This window comes from Microtus pennsylvanicus, chromosome 15 (assembly GCF_037038515.1).
Source record: "Microtus pennsylvanicus isolate mMicPen1 chromosome 15, mMicPen1.hap1, whole genome shotgun sequence".
NCBI lineage: Eukaryota > Metazoa > Chordata > Mammalia > Rodentia > Cricetidae > Microtus > Microtus pennsylvanicus.
The window spans coordinates 15,823,054-15,841,049 of NC_134593.1; the positions used below are offsets into that span (position 1 = coordinate 15,823,054).

The window sequence follows — 17,996 nt, forward strand, 5'->3', positions numbered from 1 at the left end:
AAAGGTTCAAAGTCAATGAAAAACTTGGTTGTGAGAGGGCTCAGAAAACTGTGATATAGCCAGGCAGGATGATGCACACCTTAATCCCAGCACTTGGGAGGTAGAAACAGTGGGTCTCCCTGAGGTCAAGGCCAGCCTGGTCTACAAGAGCTAGTTCCAGTGCAGCTAGGACTATTACACAGACAAATTCTGTCTAGAAAAAAAGAGGAAAAAGTAAAAAAGCTGACATGTCCTGTGACTGGGAATTGTTTTGACATTTGTCTCATGGGGAGCTTCACGTAAGAGCTTTGTCATGAGGAAATTGACTTACTGAGGCACTAAACATCACTTTAATAACCAAGTGGCCCAGAAAATGTGGATACACAGGTTGAGGATGGAGAAGGTGACAGGAAATTCAGGCCTGCTGATGAGTGTCTTCAATCCAGGACTCAGGAGGCAGAGGCAAGAGCTCAGGGCTACCCTCTTCTCCATGGCAAGTTCTGGGTCAGTCAGTTCTACATATTCCAACCCTTCTTCAAAATAACATCAAGGTGAAGTAAAGAAAAGCGAGGAGGATTAGAATTTTGAGCAATACATACACAAGCCAGAATACAGCAGTAAGACCCCAGGACATGATTAATGGCAGTGAGTCACCATTCCCAACCTTAGCTCCTCATGCTGACAGCTCCTGAATGGAATTTTGTATGCCCTGGACAGAAACCTGCATGATCTTAGCCAGTGCCCGGGGTCAGACAAGACCCGGGACCTCGACAGGAGCTTCGTAGATGGGGAGCTGAGAGTCTGCTTGTTACTTGACCTGTGTGGCCTCAGCACTGCTGCTTTCTGTTTTCCTCTATGCCCATTCTGCCTCAAACTGTCCCTGAAGAAGCTCCCAAGGTGTGTCCATTCCTGCGTGTGAGCCACAGTCATGATTTCCCAATTCTGGTTATGCCTGATTTTCCACTGATGCACTCATATTAATACATTACTGTTGTTTATTTGTTCTATTTGAGAGACATACAGTGTTTGTTGTTATGTTGAAACAAGAAGCTGTAGAACCAAGAAAACTAAATCCATAGCATTCCTGGAAAAGCAGCTAGGATGAGAGGTCCCGTGTGGGATGGCCAGGCCCTGGCTAGGCACTGACTATTTCAATTTAGCTGCTTTTCTTTAAAGAAGGGAAATAAAAACTTTCAGGTTCCTAGCAATGTGAGTCACCTTTCAAGTACTCTGTAGCTAGTGACTCCCAACTGAAGACTGTACAACATTATTAACAGTCCTGACAAATAAGGGAGTGATTTCCCTAAAGTCTCTGTAGGCAGAGTTCCTGGGCAGGGTCAGCTCTTACTGTCAGCAACAAGTTGCTTATCTACAGCCAGTCCTATAACAAATGTGTGACACTTGGGTAGGATACCAAGGTACTCATCAAGGGTGTAGGTGTCTGAACTCCACCCTGAACTGAATTCTGAAGTTTGGGGATTGGAGTATCAACAGTAGTTAAACAGCCCACCTCAATTGGAATGGGTTGGCTTGATTTAATCTCTAGCCAAGGAATCTTAGTGTCTCTGATGGCTTCTCTCTATAGTCCCTTGAAGGGATCAGCATGGTTTGGCCTCAGACCCTGACACTTTATGCTGCACCAGCATAACTCAGGGAAAGGCAGAGATTGTCATAGACACAGTACTTTGATAGCATCAGTGTACATTGCTCAGTAATTCAAATGGTCATACCCAATTCCATCCAGTCTGTATGTGAACCTAAGGAAAGGCAAGAGCAAGATACTTAGATTAGAAAAATCACTTCTTCTGCCCACCATATCTTCCTAAGATGAAACTGTTAAGGAGAATTGTAAGTTCTATTTATTAGAAAGGATTGGTAGGCGAGGTTTTAGAGGTAGAGTATATTTTATTTGTGTGTTTTGTTTGTTGAGACAAGGTATAATGTTTCCCCAGCTGTCCTCATACTGGCTCAGCAGGTCATCCTGCTTCCTCATTACAAGTGCTAAGATTAAAAATGGACAGTAGATAATCTCCATAGATTTGTTATGTTTTGAATAACCACACAGGCAAATGTTGATTGAAAAAAAATCCCATAATGGTCAACACATTGCAGGATCAGCCTTCTGTAAAGCTTATTATTCTTCTCAGGTCTGCTAACAAGTCTGTGTATATCATGTCAGCAGAGGGCAGTCATCCAACACATCCCTTAGTGTCTCAGAGCGTGCTCTGTGCTAAGTCAAGAGTTTATCACCTCAGTCAAGAGATTATCACTAGTAGGCACTAGCAGTCATTTGGATGGAATAATTCAGATCAAATTCTGGTGTTCAAAGCTGTGTCAGGTGTTCATGGATCACATGAACATCAGCTGAAAGACATGCTTATGCTTACAGAATGCGACAATCCACAATCATCGAGAGGCAGCATGGCACCCTATATCCAGTGCAGGAGGTCAACTTCTGACCCCTGGTTGATGATGAGATCTTGCTGAGTATAAAGGAAAAATATATGGGTATTGCCTGTGCATCATGTGACAGTAGAACGAGAAAGTATAGCAAACGTTGCCTGCAGGGAGCATGACCTGAGCTTACTGCCAGTGTACCAGCAGTTGATGAGATTTAGGCATGCCATAAGATGACATAGATATATCAATCATAAGGTTGACTTTTCAGGGCAATTCCAACTTTCTGATCTTTGTTGGGAAAAGATCCTCAGAACCCTACAAATTACTCGCCATGCAACCCTGATTCCCAGCAAGAGAATCATAGTGGATTGGAGGTTTATCTTAACCCCAAAGGAAACAGGAAATGAAGTGATTTGGGGGCTATGAGGTGTGTGAAATAAGCATGTTTGATGAAGAGGGGAACTGATATTACTTTGAAGGTGTATGTTCCTAATGGTGGAGCAGGAGATACTGTGAAGAAAAAAGCATGAGTTACTGTAGACTTGTGAATGGACAGAGGTAAGTGCATAAGGCTCAGCAGCCAGTTCAGAGCTGAGGAAGTTACACTGGATACAAACATGCATGGCTATGTGCAGGATGCCTAAAGAAATGAAAGAGCTGTGGGGTTCAGAATAAAGCATCAGGGAGACTCAGACTGCTAGAATCTGTGTGGTACAACAGTATCAGTGCACATTAGGAAGATGAAGTTTCAACATGTTTATAACCTTAGGAATGGAATGATTGCAGATGAGGAAAAGCCTTGGCCCAGGTATACTTAAGATGTGTCTGCAAATGGAGGTGTTTGGGACTCTACTCTAGCTAAGGATGCACAGGGGAGGGCTTCACAAAAGAAATGAAGCAAATCCAGAGCTGCTGGACTTCCACTAGGAGTCCACCAGTATAACCATTTCTCATCCTGATGGACCATATAGGGAAATTTAGTGGACATGACTCAAGTGAATTCATCAGTCCTTGAGACAAAGCCTGTAACATGTTAATCCTTGACCTTGGTGAGAATGTGACATATAGTATAAAACCCTGATGTGGGAAGGTCATTTGTCAATTTGTTGTTTCATTGGTTAATCAATAAAGAAAACTGCTTGGTCTGATAGGTCAGAAAATTAGGTAGGTGGCCTATGAATAAAGTGACCAAGCCTTATCAATTAAGTTCTCCAGTTGTTGAAGGAGCTGCGGGTTGCATTCCTGCAACCAGCTCCCAGCTGCCTGGCTAGCTTATGTCCTGAAATAACAACAGACAACCTGTATTCATTTAAACACTGCCTGGCCCATTTGCTCTAGCTTCTTACTGGCTAATTCTTACATTTTGATTACCCATTTTTATTAATGTGTGTAGCACCCCAAGGTGCACTTACTGGGAAGATTCTAGCTTACGTCCATCCGGGGTCGAGCTTCTTCACGATAGCAGAGCTATCGAGACTGAGCTCACTTCATCTTCTTCCCAGCATTCTGTTCTGTTTACTCCACCCACCTATGTTCTAACCTATCAGGGCCAAGCACTTTCTTTATTAATTAACCAATGATCTTCCTCCATCATTTCCCCTTTTTCTCTTTAAACAAAAAAAAGGAAGGCTTTAACTTTAATATAGCAAAATTACATATAACAAAACAGTTATCAATTAAGAATTACAGTTACAATATTTATATCTATTTTATCTTTTATCATAACAATGGAAAACTATTACTATAACTATCTAGTTATTCTTTAACTCCTTCAAAGACTCCAGAAGAATACAGTATTACCTAAGCAAACAAAAAATACGTAACTTTCAAAACTCTAGAAATGACAGAGACATCTTGCTGCCTGGACAGTCACCCAAAGTTCCTCTGTACTGTTGGGGCATCCATCTTCGGCCTTCAGGCCCATAGTTTCCAGCAGACATTTCCATGAAGCAGGAAATTTCAAAGACAGTTCAGTCACTATCTGCTGTGTCCTGCAGAATGTCTTGCAGACTCTTTCATGATTCAGGAACCCCAAAAGATCATCTCACCTTTAGGCAAGTTCAGCAGTCCTCTCTCTGCGGGTTCTTTGTGTCCAGTTTATGCAACAGTCCAGGCAAGAGCAGTTTCTTGCCCAAATGGCTATCAAACTCTATAAGGGTCCTCTTCGATGCCCATCTTCTTCCTGAAGTAGATTGGTGATGCCAGGAGCAGAGTGTCTCATTTTCATGAAAAACCCTAAGTTATTAAAACATTTTAAATGCCATATTCTATAATCTTTGAAAGATATGAAAAATGCCTATCTAAAATATATCTATGTACATCTAGAAAATCTTAACTAACATGACTACAAACTTGACTATTATGATTATCCATTAACAACCTATATACATTACATTTTTAAGCGAACTACACAATCATAATACCTTAATCAAGATCGGAAATACATATACATATAACAAAATTGACCTTAAATTTAAATCACTAAAGCAAAATCCATATCAATGTAAATTATTCATATCTATATAAAATCCCCCTTTAAATGTAAAAGAACATTTATAAACAATATTTGGGAATATGAGCACAGTTATTTCTCTCCAAACTGCTTCCTGCTGTATGGGGGGGTGCTGTTAATCAGATATTTCAGGGTATAACCTGTGTGTTAGGTTCATCTCAGTCATCAATTGAGTGAAGTAATTTTTTGAGGGTGTTCACAGCAACCTTTCAGGAGGGAGTGGTCTATCATACCATATTGGGATGGAAGCAATTCACAGGGTGTCATCTTCTGTGAAAAGAAAGGAAGAATCTCTTTTCCAAAGTATCATATCCTTAGATCCAAATTCTGATGTCAAGGTATTTTCAAAATATTTGTTTTGGATTGGTTCAGCAGCATTTATAAACAAATATCTTTTAGCAGCTGTTGCTCCTTCCTCAGCATTAAAGCAATTCAAACAGAGCATAATAGCATACAGTATCAAAATTCTCTGTGTATTTTCCATCTTTCTGCGCTTTATTTTAACCTCTATTTTGTTTATTTTTACTTTTATTTTTTTGCTTTTTGAGGTTCTCTGTATCTTTGACCTGGAATAACTCTGTAGACCAGGCTGTCCTTGAACTCTCAGAGATCTGCCTGTCTCTGCCTCCGAGGCATTGGGATTAAAGGCGTGTGCTAACACACCTAGAAGTCACAGAGGTCAATCTCCCTCTGCCTCCCAAGTTTTGGGATTAAAGGTGTGTACTACCACACCCAACAATTCTCTTCCTTTTTTTTTTTTTACTTTAAGAACTTCAACTTTTAGCCTGCACATTTTTAACACACTGTAAATCATTTAGAAGTTTTCTTTGTATTTGAATTTCTCTTTACTGTATATCTCTCTTTTTCTGACCACTTGAGTCTTTAATTTGCCAAGCAATATCAGTAGGACTAAAGTCGTGGCTTTGACGGCTGGATCCCGCCCATTCCTTAGCTTTCCAGCCTCTTTGAGGAGGTACCATTGTAGCCACATTTATTGCCACAAGTCTATGGTGTTTCAAGGTCCCTGCCAGCAAGTAAGCTGCAGTATTATTTCTACAGCCAACACACAAGTCTTCTCTCTGTAGTCAGCCTTCCTGCCTCAAACAGTCAGAGTTTGCCCTGGCAGGATGGCCCAGAAAGCCGGCATTTTAAAACAACACAGATTATTTTTTTCCCTGCTACTGCTGAAAACAAACAACCATTCAGTCGGCTTTCATCAACACCATTTAAGTGTTTCGTGGCAGGATCTCTTAAAAGAGCTGCAAGGTTTGCAGCTAAAGCTGAGTCAGGAAGCCTCTCTTAGATGAGAGCACTTGCTTGCCTCTAGCAAGCAGAGCAGAACCGAGAAACCAGGCGCAATGCTTTCATTTTGTTCTATAATTACTTCCCAAGCTGTCTCAGGCTTTATGTGGATACAGTTGTCCACACGTTGGGCAGCCATTCTGTTGTGGGAGCTGCAGGTTGCATTCCTGCCACCAGCTCCCGGCTGCCTGGCTAACTTCTGCCCCAAAATAACAACACACAACCTGTATTCATTTAAACACTGCCTCGCCCATTAGCTCTAGCTTCTTACTGGCTAATTCTTACATCTTGATTACCCATTTCTATTAATGTGTGTAGCACCCCAAGGTGTGCTTACCGGGAAGATTCTAGCCTATGTCCATCCTGGGTCGGAGCTTCATCACGTCTGCCCCAGAGAGCAGAGCTATCCAGTCTGAGCTCACTTCCACTTCCTCCCAGCATTCTGTTCTGTTTACTCCACCCACCTATGTTCTAACCTATCAGGGCCAAACAGTTTCTTTATTAATTAACAATTACCTTCCTCCATCATCCAGTTATTCATCCTCACCTCTCACCAACTGCCCCATCCACTTCTTTCTCTGTAGCTTCCCACCAGATGTGTGCTTTCTCACCTCTGGCTGTTTGCAGGTACTGCCTCTGTCTTTCTGGCTTACTTTGTCTTCACTGTTCTCCACCTTAGAGCCTATAGTGCTGGCCCAAGTCTGACACATAAGCCTTCTGTGTGCTCCAGCAGTTCCCTGTACTACATGTACATAGAATATGACCAGTGTGGACATGCTGTCCATCTGATTTGGGAGGGTTATATCATATGGTTGCTGAACAGTGGATCATTTCGTGAGTCTACTGCTTGTCCTAGTACATGGTTGTTGACTAGATAACAATGGAAAACTATCCAGCATTTAGGTAGATGATGACAAAGTCTGGGTGCAAACATAAGCATATTGCATTCTTCTCGTTTTGTAATGTAGGGGTTCTTACATAATTTTATTCTCAACTATGAGTGGTGCTCTCAATCTGCCCTACTGGCTTATGCTAACCTATTTCTAAAGCCTTTGAGATTGAGGATATTACTCGTGCTTTTCTGTCTAGGTTCTGCTCAAGTACATCCTTGTTCCTTGTAAGCACCTCCTTCAGGATCAGTATGCCGACATTCACAATCTATGTCAGGAAGAATGAAAAACCTATAGAAATTTTAAAGAAAAGCATTTTCTGAATGCTGACAAAAATTTACTAAAGTGTTTGCATATTTAAGAGTTTTCTATTAAAATACATTAATTAGAAATCATTCATTTAAAACTCTTTATGGCATCAGTAGCTTTTTGGTGGATTTTTAAGGTGGCAACCAGTCTACTGCCCAAGTGCTAAATATTATTCATATCACTAAATTATTTGGTAGAGAGAAAAAACAGTTGGTTAATGGTTTACCTGCATTTTCTCCTCTGTAAAAATTTTATGCTGATCCCTCACCTACCCTCCATTAACTTCTCATAGTTCCACATAGAGGGATGGGACCTTATGAGCCTTTCTCAATGAATGTTGGAGTGGTGAAGCCCCAGTATTATATAGCTCTGCTGCAGGAAAACATGGCTGCATGGAATTCCTGAGTGCAGTCATTGTGTCCTCTCCTGAAGACCCAGTTTCCAGCAATTCTCCCCCAACTCTGACTTTTACACCCTTTCTTGCTCCCTCTTCTACAGTAACACCTGAGCCTTGGGTGCTGCTGTGGGGGTTAATTTTTGCCAGGTTGACACAAACCTAGACATAATGTGGGAAGAAGGAGGGACATTCTCTGTTACATTTTCCTGTAGGCAAGTCATTGAAGACATTTTCTTGATTAATGATTGATGTAGGAAGGTCCAGCTTACTGTGGGTAGCAGCAATCTGTACAGATGGTCCTCATTCCCATAAGAAAACAGACTGAGAAAGCCATAGAGCACAGGCCAATAAGCAGTGATCATCCTTGGCGCATCTCTCTCTCTCTCTCTCTCTCTCTCTCTCTCTCTCTCTCTCTCTCTCTCTCTCTCTCTCTCTGTGTGTGTGTGTGTGTGTGTGTGTGTGTGTGTGTGTGTGTGTATGAAAGATAAGGTGGAGGTCAGAGGACACCATCAGGGAGTTGGTTTAATTCTCCTATTATGGATTCCAGGAATGGAATTCAGGTTATCAGGCTTGTATGGAATATGGTCTTAGGTGCAGAGCCATTTCAATGGCTTTTTCCCTTGTTTTCTTTCCATTAAAAATTAAAAACAGAAGTGTTTCTTATATTTCTCTCCCTCCCTAAATAAGCAAATGCTTGTAAAATGCTAGCTAGTAAGGAAAACATAGGGCTGTGCATGAGCTTGGGGGTAGTGTGAGCTTGCCTCATACATGGGTCCAGAAGAAATCATTATATATCCCCTGTTCTTTGATTTATTCTCATGTGTTGTATATAATCATATATAAGCCTATAGGGAATTTTCTTCAGAATTTAAGATTTCTTATAACTCAACACTAGAATGACAGCCCAGTGACACAGAGGGCAATAAATGGATCTGAAGAGAAATGTTGTTAGTATTCAGGTACACCCTCACACAGCACCTCACACCATCTGCCTGGCTATATAGCAAATGGTATCCTGTCCCTTTAAGAGACCCTCTGTTCACTCTCAGTCTCTCTAGTGCTCTCCCTCTCTTTCTCCCTCCCCCCTTCCCTCTCTCTCTTTTTCTCTTTATCCCCCACTGAGGCAAGCAGGTCTCATCCTCTTTCCTTCTCCCTCCTCCCTCTCTCTCTTTCTCTTTCTCTCTGTCCCTTCCTCCCATCCCTTCCTCCCTACTACACCTCCCCTTTTAATAAAACTTTGCACTCAATCTTCATCTACATGGCATACTTGTCTGTCCCTTACCAGCTGCGGGTTGAACCTCACCCACATGCTGTGGGACCTGGAAAGATTTCCAAATGTCCCACTGGCACACTGGAAGATGTTCAACACCATCAGCCGTCAAGTGTTGCAAATCAAATTTCAATGAGATGATACTTGATATCATTAAAATGGTTAAAATACAAAAGATAAGTCAGTCCTGGTTTCACAGCTCTGCAATCCCAGCACTTGGTAGAGGTGTGTGTGTGTGTGTGTGTGTGTGTGTGTGTGTGTGTGTGTGTGTGTGTGGTGTGTCTATCATATATGAGTTTGAAGCTGGACAGCAAAATATGGTCTAAGAATTGAAAAGTACATGTTGCATGCTGAGGATATAAGTCACAGGGAAAGCACTTGTCTAGCATTCACAGGTGCTGGGACATATGTGAGAGTGTAAACATACCAGAGAACAGGAACATTACTGCTGGTGCAACTACTAGCAACTGAGCGTTTATATATATATAGAAAAGGAGATACCCCAATTACCTACTGCTTGATGAGTAGGTAAACAAAGGGTGGTGTGTTAATACAGTGGTCTAGTTTCTAGTCATGGAAAGGGGTAGAGAAAGGATACATCCTATAACATAAATAAATATCACAAACATTGAGTTGAAAGTAGCCAAAGGACTGAAGAATGAGACACTTCTTTATTAGATGATTTGATTTCTCTTTAATACCCAGAATGAGACACTTGAAACAGAAAGTTAGCTTGGTAACTAATAGGTGGTGGGGGTCTGGAGAAATGAAGAGTAACTGCTAATGAATAAAGTGGTTTTTCTCAAATGACAAATTATTTTAAAAGTAAATCGAATAATGGTTGCATTATTGTAAGAACATAGTAAAAAAAATACCTACTGGGTTATATACTTTAAAAGAGTAAACTTACTACATAAATGTATTACTTCTCAATATCTACAGATCACATTTCATGTCTATGTATGTTTTGTCTGCATATATGTATGTTCACTGTGTGCATGTCTGGTGCCTGCAAAGAGACAAGAGGGTGTTGGATCCCCTAGATATAAATATCTGTGAGCTTCCTTCCATTTGGGTTTGGTTATAGGTTGAAGGGTTTGTGCTGAGAGGTATTGAGGACTACTTTTCTCCTCCAGGGGCATGTAGAGTACCTTCCAGTACAGTGAACTGTGGTTAGTAGGTGAATAATATAGTTAGACACCAGCTCAACTTCTCCATATTCAGTGACAGAAGTGTTCCCTCAAGAGACAAGACCTTAACATCAGGTTGTGTGAGCAACCAAGAGCCTTGGCAATAGCCTGTGCCATTTGGTGGTTTCCATGGGTCCCTTTGGTGAATGACTCAACAGGCTGTAACCTGTTCCTGGCACTGGAGGTTTAATTTGGTGGCACAAGATATCTAGTTGAAGTCTTCACTCCCCTGTTGTTTTTTGTCTCCCTGTGGGTTCCTTTCACATATGTAAAGGAAGATTCCGGGATAGTCAGTGTCCATATAGTTTTTCAAAGGACCTTTAGTATTGGTTGTCCCTCTCCATTTTCCTTCCTTTACCTTTCTGTCCCATCCCCCTTTCATTAAACCATCCAATTCTAGTTTTCCTAAATAGCTAAATAACACTATAGACTTTTTTCTTTCCTTTCCTCTCCTCCCTCCTGGTCCCTTACTAGGTTCCATACCTCTGTGGGTATTCAGATTGAAGTTCCCATATCAGAACCATAACATCCTTAAAAGAGAAAACATACAATATTTGTCTACATGTACTGAGCACTGTATGCTTTTGACGCTGGAGTCTGACATGGGCACGCACAGAACACAACCTCGGTGCACAGCTGCTGAGTACCATTGTGAGGTCATAGCGCATCACTATGCCCCTAGAACTGTGTTGCTAAGAGTGACTCAGAATTCAGCTCACACTGAACCAAGGATCTGCCCAAGCAGGACGCTTATTTGGTTCAGTGGGGAGTTTTTACCAGATTTTGAACGTTTACTATTGGGTTTGGGAGGGTGGGGTTGGTTAAAGGGGAAGGAAGGGAGGGGTAGTAGGCCCGTGAGGGCCAGGAGGGCCAGGAGGGCTGGGAGGAGGGGCGGGGTTATCGGGAGGGCCAGGATGGCCTGTAGAGCCTTGAGCATTAACATGCAGGAGGATATGGAGTATGATGCCCTAACCATTCGGGCCCCTCAGCGGTCTCGCTGGTATACCCGCCTGTGGCCCGCATGCCTGGGTCATCGGTGCCTGGGTAGAAGACAGCAGCGATTTCCTTTGTACCTAATTGGGTACGATCCCGTGGGCCGATTCCAAAGGGCGGCCAGTGTGGGCGATGTCAAATTAGTCGAGAGATTGATCAATGCCAGTGGACACCATGTTAACGAGTGCGACCGGAGGGGCAGGTAATGGGGCTTGGGGAGGGGCGAGGGGCAGGAGGGGCAGAAACTGTTGGGGACAGTCAGGGTCTACCAGGGAGAAACATACCTTCCAGATCTGCAGCCTGTGGGAGGGCAGATGTCATGCTTAAGGCTCTTCTTTCATGGAGACCTCTGGGTTTGTACCTGCTTTAAGCTCCTAGGCACCTGAAACCTGCACACCTTGGAAGGGCAGCTCCGAGGCTTTCTTTAAGAGAAGCAAAACAAAGAACTTCAGTTAGTTTACAAATCCCTTTACATTGTCTCTTTTAGAGCACTTTATTGAGGGCTGTAAAGGAATTTAGCTAAGGAAACCATATACATCTTTTTATGTGTACACTTATAATTTTTTAGGTTTGAGTGTTTTGGCTGTATGTATTTTCAGTATACCACACAAGCATAGGAAGAGTGTGTTGGATCTCCTGGAACTGGGGTCATGGACAGTTGTGATCTGCTGTGTGGGTGCTAGGAATCAAACCCAGGTCCTCTGCAGGAAAAACTAGAGCTTGTAAATGCCAAGCCATCTCTCCAGCCCTTTAACGTATATGTTTTAATGCTATGTTATATGCAACACAGAAAATTGTATCATAGGATAAATTTTCACATATAAAGCCAACTCAAAGCCAAAAAAAACCCAAAGAATTAACAAGAAATCTTATGTCTGTTTTATGCTTGCTGAGGGATTTCATAAAGAAATTTTCAACTTGAACTATAACTCTGTCCCCTGGCCCCTTATATACATGTTGTGTGTGTTTTGGTAAATACATGAAGGCTAATGGTTGACATTCTCTTTGAAAAATTCTTTTCATCTCATTAAAAAAATCATATGTGTGTGTGCACCTGTGCCTCACACATGCCAAGCAAGTGTCTGAAGGTCAGAAGAGAACTATTGACAGCTGTGTTCTGCCACATTGTGGATTCTGGGGATTGAACATAGGCCATTGGCTCTGCCAGTAGGTGCCCTCACCTGATGAACCACCCTGTGGTTCCTCCACCTCAGCTTTTTAGACAGATTCTCTCACCAAAATCCCCGCTGTGTTTGACTGATTGTCTTGGAGTATACTGATTGACCTAGACTTGCTGGCAAGATAGATGTGGGGATCCTCCTGTATCCACATCTCCAGCACCAGTTTCTCAAGGTGCTGGGGGTTCTGAAGTTGGGGTCTCAGGCTTGCAGGGTGAGTGATTTTCCAACTTAGTTGTAACAATCACTGCAGCCCTCTTTCCTAGTCCTTGTTTCCTGTTTCTCACTAGATTATAGGCAGGAAACAATGACCCTCAACAGTAGATTCTCCATAGCTCACATGCTTCTTGATCATGTCTGTAGTTGTGAGGTTATTTAGTCTATAGTTATTCAGTCTTCCAAATTAGAGCTTCATACAAATAATAGAACAGTAAATTATTGTTTCAAAGTATTTTTGCTTAATAAGTATATTCTTTAAAAACACTGAATTTTCCAGCTGTATCTATCCATTCTGCCAATCCACTTATTCCCTGCATGTAACTTAGATATCTACTGTACAGCATACAAACCTACTAGCTCTCAAGACCCTCTCATTCTTAAGATATTACATTTCTCTGTTCAGTCAGCTTTCCTGACGTTCTATAAATTTAAATATTGAAAACAACGAATGATGCTCAATTGAATCCCTAGTAATTTTTGTCTTTAAACTTTTTGAAAATCAAAGCAAGGGAGCTATGATACCATGGGTTATCTCCTTCTGGATAGATTTAATAAGTTTTGGTGCTAATTCATGGAGGTATAAGGCAAAGCCATCTGCTACTACCTGGTGTCTATATTAACATGGACATTTTGTCTATTGACTGAGGACTATGTTGTGTCCCTGTTGGCAGCAAATATAGAAACATTAATTCTGGGCAAAGAGAAATGCAAAAAATTAAAGTATTGATGACTGAAATTTTAGATTTTTGTTTGTTGTTATTGCTATTCTAAATAGTTTACATTTCATAGTCTTAAGAGCAGAAATTTACATAGATACATGTGACCTTTAGATGTGTCATGGGCCTGTGGATTGTGTCATATTTCATTGGATGTCAGGCACAATGGACTGCATGGTGACCTTTTATTTTGTATGGTAGCAAAGTAAAAAACATCGCCAATTTTAGTCATAAAATATCATGAATTATAAGTGGCAGACATCAGCGATGCTAAAGTGTGAAATAAAGAGTAAGGTGGGTGCGGTGGAACTGCCTGCATTCCTACCTACTGGGAGGATTACCAAGTTCAAGGCCAGCTTAGGGAATATAGTTTTAAAATATTGTAAAGATACTTGAGTAAAAACTTTCACATCTGCAGTAGGTATAATTCTGCTATTTCTCTTCATTGAAATATTCTGTTTGTTACCATTAGGAACAAATTGTAATCGTATTTAGCAACACTGAGCTGTCAGGTGCTGGAAGCATTTGTACGTGCTCTTGAAGATGTGAGTTGAAGCGTCACAGCAGCACTGTGTAAGAGAGCTGCAGTGTTGAATCCCCATTCTACAGATGGAGAGATTGATTTGTGGAGTTCATAGGAGGTCTATGTTGTAACTAGTAACCCTCGGTGATTAGCGTAGGATTCAAATCCAATCTGAGTTCAATCTACTGGGCATTCTCCTGTTATCCAGAGAGGCTGCTCTGAGGAAGGGTGAAGCTTGTGATAGAGCACTCGCCTTGAATGGGACAGCCATGCGCTATATGCCTAGCACAGAAAATGAACACCTGAGTAGAGAAATAAGTAAATAAGAAAATTTTAGTTTCTTCTTTTACATCAGAAGGAAATGCACATTAGTGTCTACTTGAGTGTGCCTTTACATAATAATCTGTAATTTCCTAAAATGTCCTCTCAATTTGTAGGAGTCCACTTCACTACGCCTCTGCCCATAATCATCCTAATGTAGTAACATTGCTATCATCCAACGACTGTACCGATATTAATATGAAGGATGATGAAGGCTGCACGCCCCTAATTAAGGTAGCTATCGTGAAACACTTTTGGTATAAAATGGATTAGAAATTATCCTTGTTTGGTTTTTGTTGCTGTGATGAAACACTGGCCCAAACCATCTCAGGAAAGGAAAGGCTTATTGGCTTACAATTCCACATCAGTCAGTCATGAAGGGAAACCAGGTCAGGAGTTCAATCAGGACCTGAGGCAGAAAATAAAGCAGAGGTCATGGGGGAATAATGCTTTCCCGAGGCTTTTTCCAAGGCTTGCTCAGATATCTTATACTACTCAGGATAACCTTCCCAGTCATGCCACCACCCCTAAGAAGCTGTGCCTTCCCAGATCAACCTTAATCAAGAAAATACTATACACGCTTCCCAGAGTCCAGTCTGGTGGAGCCAATTCTTCAAGTGAGATTCTTTTTTCCAGGTGTCTTCAACCTGTGTCAAGTTATCAAAACAAGCAAATGAACAAGCAACCTCCCCCACTACAAAAAAGGCCAAACAGTGCTAGTGAAATCCTTTAATACCTAGGTGTGGTGGCACACCTCTGAAACTTTACCACTTGGAAAACTTTGGTGGGGAGGTTATGAATTTAGGAATGTCTGGTTACTTGAGAGGGATAATATGCATGACCTAAACTATTGGTCTCATCCAAGGGTAACTAGTCAATGGAATTGTTGGAATGCTTATTAAAGTTCTTGATTTCAGTGTCTCTTTCTTTATCCAATACCCACAGGCCGCCCAGCGGGACAATTTAGAATGCATCTCTATTCTACTCAGGCACGGGGCTGATCCCCACATTGTAGATGCCAATGGCGATGCTGCCCTCCACCACGCCATTTGCAGAGGGAACATACCAGTTGTCAGTAAACTGCTGGAGTATAATGTAGACATTAAAGCCAAAACAGAGGTAAGAATCATTCAACTTCATTCACAATGTACTTCTAGCAATGACACTCAGATCACTTTCCATATTCTGAAGCTCAAGCAGTCTCACTGAATCTGTTCAGAGTAAAGCATTTTTTTCAAATCTGTTTTTCATAGTTTTGTAGGTAACTTAAAGGAACTCAGCACAGCACATTTTGTTTCAGATTTGGGCTTTACTTTAAAATTCAACAAGTAGAGGACTTGGGCCCACACATACTTCACATACACACAAACAATAGAAAAAATAATTTTAAGATAAATGTCTGTAGAAAAAACAGAAATCTATCTCCATGTTTTAGGATAGGGGCAATTGAGCTCTCTATGGAGCTAAGAAACTTGGAACCAGCAAGTGTTTGTGGGAAGTTCTGGAAATAGTGGTGTTCACAGGCATTGTTGGACAGGGAAAGATGTTTCAAAGGAAAGGGAAGCCCTGTGTGTGTGAATATGCAGCAAGGGCTGAAGGAAAATCTATCCCTTTGTGACTCATTTTGTTTTCAAAATCTGTGATACATTTTTCATTTGAAAAGCATGTCAATTTATAAAATGAAATTTTTCCTTTACAGTATGGTTTGACACCCTATAAACTCGCTTTGTTTGAAAATCAACTTAAAATGGCGGAGTTTTTAATTGAGAACGGTGCAGAAGCACCTTCGGAGCTTACACCAAATAGGTACCGTTTCTTTTTTACAATCTTAGTGTTGTTCTTGAGGGTGTCATTGCTTAAGTAATGAACACTAAAATGCTAGAGGGAAAATGGCTTCAACTCATAAGCATATATTGAGAAAGACTAGCTCACAGGGAGTGTGAGCTGGAAAAGAGACTGTTCCAACATAAACAAAGGAACAGTGTGTACCAGGGCTCAGCTTCCCATTCAAAAACAAGTGATCATTTCTAATCTGATTTGATTGGCAATTTTCTACTTGTTAAGGCAACTTCACATTAATGTTGTTTACTTTGAAAAGTGTCAACTTTATTATCAACACTGAAATGTATAATTTTATTATTTTTAGCCTGTTCCTTATATATTTTCTTCTTATATATGTTCAACTTAAATATTTTTTTCAAATCATGTTGTCTCTTTGATCACTCACTTTGCTTTAAGTGAATTTGGGTAAGCAAATAGTTTAGGGTATCCATCAATTAGATGATATTACCAGATGCTATTATTTTCCCCTGTCCTGTCTGAACTATCTTGACACTGTGTTAGTCAGATGTGAATCTGTACACCCAAACTCCTGAAACAGCTAATCTGGATAGGGACACTTGTCCAAAGTGAGTACAAAGAACTAAGACTCCATTGAGAAAATGCCTCCATAAGATCTGGTTGTAAGGCATTTTCTTAATTAGTGATTGATGGATAAGGGCCCAACACATCATGGGAGGTGCTGTTCCAGAGCTCATGGCCCTGAGTTCTATAAGAAAGCAGAATGAGCAAGCCAGTAAGCAGCAGCTCTCTTCCATGGCCTCTATAAGCTCCTGCCTCCAGCTTCCTTCCCTGTTTGAGTTCCTGCCCTGTCTTCTTTTAATGATGAACTATGATGCAGACATATAAGCCAAATGAATCCTTTGGTCCCCAAGTTCATATTGGTCATGGTGTTTTATCACAGAAATAGCAGCTCTAAAATGGACACTTGGTATTTAAGATGATTTCAGCATTAAAAATTAAATGATTACCTTTTTTGTTCATACATACAAGTTTAAACTCAGATGAATTAAAAAGTAAAGCCTGTGTGTTGTGTATGTTTTTATTGAAAATACACTTTGGACATACCATATATTCTAAACATGGTTTAGCATCCCTCATCTTCATGTACTTGTTTTTGTGTCAGAGGACATGCATGCACTGATATTCCCAGCCAAGACACAGTATAGCACTGTGTGATGGCTTTGTCTTCCATCTTATTTGAGGCATTTTTTCTATTTTTATTTGGCACTTGGCCACTTACTCCAGGTAAGCAGGTTGGGAAGCCTCTTTGGTATCTTACTACCTCCACTTTCTTTGTACTATAAAAGTGCTGGGATTATAGATACCTTACACAGTGTCTGACTTTTTGTTGAATTCCAGGTATTCAAATTCTTGGCTACTGTGACAATTATGTATACCCACTGAGCCATCTATCTGGCTGTAAAACACTCAATTTTTAGAAGAAGACTTTGGGTCTAAATTAAGAGGTGGCTCTAAGTGTATTGCTATTAATTATGCAACTAAGGCTTCTGAGTGCAGAGCACTTTCAATTAAACCTCTAATCCAGTTAGAGGGCCTGTGTTCCCCTCTAAGAAGAACCATTTGAGGTCATTTATTCTTCCTTTAATACAAGACAGACAGAAATTTGTAAAGCTGGTACTTTTGAAGCAAATAAAGTATGCTTGTGACTTTGACATGGAATAGCACAGTTTTAGGAATTCACGACTAGGAACATGTCTCAGGAATAAAGTACTTATCACACAAACCCAAGATTTCAGAGTTCAGCTCCTCAGAACACAGAAAGGGCCTCATATGCTGTGTGCATCTTAATCTCAGAGAACCTTGAGGGACATGGGAGATGGAGACAGGAGACTGTCTGGAAAGTTATACTTTAGATAGTCTTGCTTTGTACAGCTGTTAACAACAAGAAACTCTGCCTCAAAACTAAGTTAAGAGGCAAGGACTGCCAGTCAAGG

At 41.0% G+C, this 17,996-nt stretch overlaps 1 protein-coding gene across 1 annotated transcript in view; it reads left to right on the forward strand.

Moving 5' to 3' along the window:
• Nucleotides 1-17,996, forward strand: part of LOC142836132 (uncharacterized) — a gene marked incomplete at its 3' end in the record, with an annotated part of 73,300 nt that overhangs the window by 27,452 nt on the left and 27,852 nt on the right. Inside the window, exons 3-5 of the mRNA XM_075950143.1 lie at nt 14,316-14,433; nt 15,145-15,318; nt 15,899-16,005. Coding sequence (XP_075806258.1) covers nt 14,316-14,433; nt 15,145-15,318; nt 15,899-16,005 — 399 coding nt within the window. The remainder of the gene's footprint in view (nt 1-14,315; nt 14,434-15,144; nt 15,319-15,898; nt 16,006-17,996) is intronic.